Source organism: Physeter macrocephalus, chromosome 7, assembly GCF_002837175.3.
Source record: "Physeter macrocephalus isolate SW-GA chromosome 7, ASM283717v5, whole genome shotgun sequence".
NCBI classification, from domain to species: Eukaryota; Metazoa; Chordata; class Mammalia; order Artiodactyla; family Physeteridae; genus Physeter; species Physeter macrocephalus.
The window spans coordinates 101,069,916-101,077,041 of NC_041220.1; the positions used below are offsets into that span (position 1 = coordinate 101,069,916).

The 7,126-nt window shown below is 43.4% G+C and overlaps 1 protein-coding gene across 1 annotated transcript in view; it reads left to right on the top strand.

Moving 5' to 3' along the window:
- TAPT1 (transmembrane anterior posterior transformation 1) overlaps positions 1–6,668 on the top strand; it is a 61,940-nt gene extending 55,272 nt beyond the window's left edge. The window contains exons 13-14 of the mRNA XM_024119376.2: positions 1,238–1,398; positions 4,442–6,668. Coding sequence (XP_023975144.1) covers positions 1,238–1,398; positions 4,442–4,659 — 379 coding nt within the window. The 3' untranslated portion in view covers positions 4,660–6,668. The remainder of the gene's footprint in view (positions 1–1,237; positions 1,399–4,441) is intronic.
- Positions 6,669–7,126: the final 458 nt, after the last annotated feature.

Here is a 7,126-nt window from a genome sequence, read left to right on the forward strand (position 1 = left end):
TTGCAGCCTTGGGTCCATGTGAGGCCCTCGGTGCTCCGGAGTAGGGAGTGGGGAGGCCGGGGAGAGTGAAGGAAGCCTGTTTGCTTCTTGTTTGACCTCCTTCCACACCCCTCCCTCCTCGGACTTCCCCTCACTGACGCGTAGTTCCGTATCATTGCCAGGATTTCGTATCAGGCCTAAGAAATAGCCACCCACGTCTTCACTCACTGTAGAACTGGCCGTGAGGTCCTTGGTGCTGTGCCATTTAAGGGCCCCTATTTGTGTGACGATACCAGTGTGAAGATTTTTTTTCAGAATTTTTGCCAGATTTGTTTCAAATGCCTAAAATGGTTATATACCTTTTGGCCCAGAAATCCCACTTCTATAATTACGTATTTTGGAATTTATCTTAAGGAAACACAGATTTAACGTAAGTTTTCCTAACCAGAAACTTTTTAATAGAAGCAAAATATTAGAAATAGCCTAAGTAACCAGAAATTAAGGGCTTTGAGGGGCTTCGTTATGTGATAACCAATAGAGTGAAGCATTGTGAGACCATTAAGATAATGTCATTGAGGACCACCAGTGGTTCTGGAGAATATTCATGATGTATTGTCATGTCAACAACAGCGATGGTAATAAAGTAACAAAATTTGTTGGCATTTCTATGTGCTCAGCACTGTTCTGAGCACCTTACTGAAATCACCTCCTTTATGGATTAACCTGTTAGGAAATCCACTCAGACCCACACAGGTCCCGAGCAGTGGAGTCAGGATTCGAACTCAAACACTTGGCCCCTGGGGTCTCTGCGCTGGCTCTGAACTCCAATCCCCTACTGCCTTCTGAAGAGACCGCACTTCTGGACAGTGAGAAGTATGAATAGATGCACATTCGGGGCAAAAATGACTGAAGGATAATATACCAAATGTCACAGTGATTTGCACTGGAGTGTGGCATTATAAGTTTTTGTTGTTGTTTTTCATCTGCATTTGCTAAATGTATTTGTTTTGTAATAAAAGAATAAATGTCAAACAATTTAGAACCAGGTGAGACTTCTAAGTATAATTTCTTCTTATAATGAGAACTAAGGAGTTTTTCAAAAATGTTCCCCCATGGTAAAGAAACCTCCAGAAACTCGGGTTTTGCATAAGCAACTGGGCCCTGCGGCGCCTGGGTGATCATCTCTCCCCCTCCCCTCTGCCTGCCCAGTGACTGAGAGGGTCTCCAACAGTAGTTGGTCGTTTCTTTCCGGTTTTAGGTTGATATCTCTGAAAGTACTGAACAGCATTGTCCTGTTGGGAAAATCATGCCAGTACGTGAAGGAAGCCAAAATGGAAGAAAAGTTGTTTAACCCTCCCCCGACCAGCGCTCCCAGCAAACCATCCAATAAATCACAAAATAAATGTAAACCCTCTCAAGGTAGGTTTGGTTCTTTTTATCACTTCTATGTATCATTCTATAATGAATTAACTGTCTGAACTCTACTTAATAAAAAAATCACTGTTCAGTCGATGTTTAGCAATGCTTTCAAGATTGGATTTCACTTTGCTTAGCTGTTGATTTTTAATGTTTATGCTGTGGATCTCATCACAGGTGCCCCTAACGCAGTGCTCCAAGCTTTTTCACTTCTTCGATGGTTGTTCAGTAGATGATTATTGGGCACCTGTTACCTGACAGGTCCAGGGATACAGCAGTGGGGCAGGCAGAGCTGGATCATCGGGGAGAGAGAGGGAGTGGATGTGCACTATGGCAGGTGGCTGTAAGTGCTGTGGAGAAAACTGAAGCAGACTCAGGAGAGGGACTGTGATGGGAGTTGGGGGCACTCCCCAGCCGTGAGGAGCCGGCATCCGGGCAGAGACCGAGCCTTCCAGGGAGGAGCCTCCCAGGCACAGGCCATGCGTCCAGAGGCCCCAGGCAGGAACATGCATGGCGTGTCAAGGGACAGCCTCTCCCCCGGGATCGTGAGGGACTGCAGGGGGGGTCCAAGAGGCTGCCCAGAGCTCTGGCTCACCCAGGGCCCTGTGGGCTCTTGTGAGGATCTCAGCTTTTCCTGTGTGAAGGGGTTGTTGCAAGGCTTGGAGCGGAGGAGTGACACGATCCAGCAGACATTTTAAAAGGACTGTTTTCAGTCTTTGTGGAAATTAACTTCAAGAAGGGTGAGCCCAGAGCTTCCCTGGTGGCACAGTGGTTAAGAATCCGCCTGACAATGCAGGGGACAGGGTTTTGAGCCCTGGTCCGGGAGGGGTTGTTGCAAGGCTTGGAGCGGAGGAGTGACACGATCCAGCAGACATTTTAAAAGGACTGTTTTCAGTCTTTGTGGAAATTAACTTCAAGAAGGGTGAGCCCAGAGCTTCCCTGGTGGCACAGTGGTTAAGAATCCGCCTGACAATGCAGGGGACAGGGTTTTGAGCCCTGGTCTGGGAAGATCCCACATGCCGCGGAGCAACTAAGCCCGTGCGCCACAACTACTGAGCCTGCTCTCTAGAGCCCGTGCTCTGCAACAAGAGAAGCCACTGCAGTGAGAAGCCCGCGCACCGCAAGGAAGAGTAGGCCACACTCGCCGCAACTAGAGAAAACCCGTGCGCAGCAACAAAGACCCAACGCAGCCAAAAAAAAATAAATTAAATAAATTTATTTTAAAAAATAAAAGAAGAGTGAGCCCAGAGGTGGAGGCCACTGGGGAGCTGCCTGGCTCAGTGCATGGGTCAGCATGTGAGCGGGCAGGCTGACCAGATTCTGGGTGGATTAGGAGGGGCCCAGGGCTTGCCAGTGAGGTTGTGCTGTGGGAGAGGAGTTGAGGGTGATTCCAGGGCTTCTGGCCTGGAAGATTTGGAGGAAGAACTGGGGCAATGTGTGTGACAGGTAGTATATGAGATGCTGGAGATACAAAGATAAATAAATCATGCTTTAGCTCCTCACAGACTGACAGGGGAGACAACAAAAGTGGATAATCCAAACTGGTGAGTGAGGTTATAGACAGGGGCGTGGAGGGGACGGGAGAGGGGCCCTTCCTGGAGGTGGTGACACCTGAACTAAATCCTGAAGGGTGAGAAGAAATAGGCCCAGGTGAAGATCGGGGCACGTCAGGAAAGGGACCAGCGTGGGCTGAATCGTGGAGGCCTGAAAAAGAGGAGAACTAATGGGTCAGTATTCCAAGCGTCGAGTTTGTTCTGGAAGGAGTAAGAGATGAGACTAGAGCTGGGCCGGAGGCCAGTCTGAAGAGAGAGCCATGCTTGTCACATATGCTTTATTTTAAAGTAGAACAGAAACTTGTGATTAACTTGAAAATAGTTTTTAATTTTAAAGAACATATAAGTACCATTGGTAATATGGGATTGCATTTGTTTCAGCTACCTGGATAGTTCATAATGGGTCCATATGTGTTCTGTTAGGCTAGGCTCCTTCAACACATTAAGAAACTAATAACCATCAGTCTTGCTTTTAAGAAGCCTCCAGTTGAAGAGGGGATAAAACCTGTAGCACGCACTGCAGTTCAAGTTCACTGGATCCAGAGCCCTGTAATAAGAAGTGCATTTTGGGCGAGTGCCTTTGTGTCTGGTCAGGATGTTTTGGAGGTCAGGAGACCACTGGCCAGAGACCATTCAGGAAGATATTGCAAGTCGTGCAGCTCAGGCCCAATTTGCATATGAAAAGAGGGGCTGGCTGTCAAGACAGCGTGGAGTCCATCATGTTCCAAAAGAAGCAAAGGACAGCAGGAGGGAGGGACGACCAAGAGAGATGAATGTATTCATTGTCTCAACCGTGGCAACGGTTTCAACAGGTGTATATATGTGTCAACACTCATCAGATTATCCATTTTAAATATGTACCATTTGTGGTATGTCATCCTTACCTTGATGAAGCTGCTCTTATAAGGACTGAATGTATGATTCAGAGATGGGTGGGTCCAGGCCCCCAGACCACTGCTCCTCAGGCCAGGCTCAGGATCCCCATGGCCCTAAATAAACATTAGAGATTTTGTCCATTGATTTGTTTTTACTTCTGATTTGGACTTCCTGGACATGAAATGCTGACTATGTCTAATGTGACTACAAATAAGAGGTGGAATGGATTAGAGTCTACTTAGCCCTGATGTCCTGAGTTTAGGAATCACTGTTAATTTTTCAGCTCTGGCAACAATCTTATTATTGGTTTTATAGGAGGAGCATTGTTACATAGGCGTTCTGATCTTTCCAAAATCAGGTAACAGTGTTACTTGTGTGACCTGATCCACATAATAGCTTTAACATAAAATTTTGGATGAGGAAACAGAAATAGTGTAGCCTCTAAGTTTCATTATAAACTCTGGGGCTTATACAACATGCTATTTTGCTATTATTCACTTTATCCAAAAGCATGGATAATCAACATTTTTTTTCAGTACCACTATATTGGTAAGCTTGTGGTTATTATAAGTTGGGGGGAAACCCTTTTCTAATTAAATGAATCTGTTTTTCCACAGAAGAAAACCTGTCTGCTTCGGTCACCAGCCAGCCTCTTCATCAAAAGGAAAACGTCATACCACTACTTGTGACAAGCAATTCTGATCAGTTTCTGACAACTCCAGATGGTGATGAGAAGGACATAACGCAAGAAAACTCTGAATTAAAACACAGATCCTCAAAGAAAGATTTGTTAGAGATAGACAGGTTCACAATTTGTGGAAACCGAATTGACTGATTTCTGTAGCTGCGTGTGCCAAAGATGCAGAGTCCCGGGGCAGAAGATGCTGTGCTACCAGGATGGACAGATGCTGAAAATGGCACTTAAATATTTATTTAAGAACTTAAATTATTAATGGAAAGCAAATCTTAATGTCCTTCTTCCAGCGATGTGCTCTGGCTGAAGGTCAGGTCACGTGAGTCAGCCAACAGTGACCTCCAGCCTTGACTCCTTGGAAAACTTGACGGATTAGGAAAAGTTCCTCCTGCTTGGCAAAGCAGCAGAGTCTCTCTGGGCCCGACAGGAGCAACACGGACATCACTTTTGCTCTGTCAATCTGTGCTTCCAGAAGATCGGATTTTGATGTGAGTCCTCTTCAGTATAAGGCTGTAACTGGAAAACTGTGAAGCTCTTAGCACGATGCTCCCTTTCCAGCCTCACTCTGTTTCCACAGTTTTCAAACGTCACTTCGTCTGCCAAACCATTAAAAATAATAATAATAATTAAACTTAAGTCAAGATAAGTGTTCTTACCACCAGAATAATCTTTGAAGATGTACCTGAATTAATCAGAATAAAAAGCTACCTTAAATAAGACATGATGAATAGTAGCACTTTATAGAGAAAAAAAAAAAGACCCTAAGCCAGTTTATTTAAAAAATATTAATTAATGAAGGTTATGCATCACTGAGAAAATGTTTCATAATTTTTCAGTTTACTCTTTACAGCAAAAGGTGAGCTGGGTATTGTTTCATTGCAGTGGATAAAATAGGAATTCCCTTACAGAAAGGCACTTTTTATACTGAGAAAGCGGAGCAGCGTTAACTTTAATGTATAGTTAACTGGTTTCACTTTAAAACTAATTAATTGCTTCCTAAACTGTTACAGTTAAAAGGATTTGGTGTTGAACAGGCTGAAGAACCGTCCATATACAAAATTCAAAGGTGTCGACTTCAAGTGGGTTTTCCAAGCAGCAGTTTTGAAGTCCATCTTCTAGGGGATGGGGCAGCATCTTGCTCCGGCTTCTGGAGTGCGTGGGTGGGTCTGTCTGTGTGCCTGCGCCTGGGCGGGCCTGTGTTGTGCGGGGAGGTGTGGCTGTCACGTGCGCCTGTGCCGGGCTGGGCAGGCTGTGTGGGGGAAGGGAAGTGGGGTGTTCGGGGCGTTCAGGTGACTGCCTGGGTGTGGACTGGTGTTTGTGCCGGGATGTTGGGAACAGCAGCCAAAAGGTGCTTTTTGGTTTTGTTTGAGATCAGTATTCCATTTCTGCTTAATTACCAGTTTGTGGCCCACGTCATAGGACAGGTTATTTTCCACCACATTTTACCTTGAGGAACCTTTCTGCACTTTTATAAAAATTTTACAGGGTCTAATTTCAGAATGTCCAGGTGTTAACCGTTAACTTCCTTTGATGTTTTCATTTTAAAGTTCAGCTCTTGTGCTGATGTTTCCAGCATGTGACGTGCAGAAGGTAAATTTTAGCTGATTTGTCTGTTTCCTGGGTGAAATGTGAAAAAGCAAGCTTTAATGCTTTGGCTTGTTCCTCTGAAAAACAAAAGTGGATTTTAATGTTTTACATTAAGGCTAAAGAAATCGAAATTAATGTTCACATAGGGTAAAAAAGAAAATTGTACAGAAACTCTTTTGTGAAACCAGGAATTATTTTAACTTAAAAATGAAAGACTTTAAATTGTTTTGTGTATGTTTCAATGAAGACCCGTTTTAGGATTATTATTCTTTTTTCCATCTTCTCTTCACCAACATAAGGAACAGTGTCCGTGAGGAATGGGAATAGTTTGGGGATAACTTTGCCAAACGTAGCCCTGATCAGAGCAAAAATATGATTTGGGTATATCTTTCAGTTCAGCTTGAATTACTCTGTTACTGTGCTGTCATTTTTGAAAGATCTTTTTTTGGCAGAATATATTGGGAGTTTGGAATGATGTTCATTTCTTCTGTTAAAACGGCATTCAGTACTAATTTTATAAGTGCATCTTGTGTGAAACTCAATAAATTCAATTTTATAATCTTTTTTAAAAAGGTCACTGAATTTATTTTAATAATATTTACTACTATATTCAGTGGAGTGAATTTCCCACTCTATAATAAGAATTTACTTCCAATTCACAAGTGACAGGACTGTCTAATTTGAATTATTCTTTTGGTTTTAATGGGAGAAAAATGTTTGATTTTTGTCTTTGGAGGAAAAAAAATAGGCTGGGTCTTGATCATAGACCATTTACTATCTCTCAGCAAATTCAGGTACTTCATTTTGCAGCTCTTTGAATGTCACACCATGTGCTTTTCACATCTGGGAGTCAAGTTTAAGACAGTACTTTGGTTAAAAAAAAAACTGAGGCACAGCGTGAATCAGACTCATAGCTTTCTCTTTGGGATAGAAGTATAGACACCAAGAGTCATTCAGAGCTTGTCCAAATTTTCTTTGTACTTTTGTACTTTGGCTAGCAGTTAGACTTTATACTCCATAC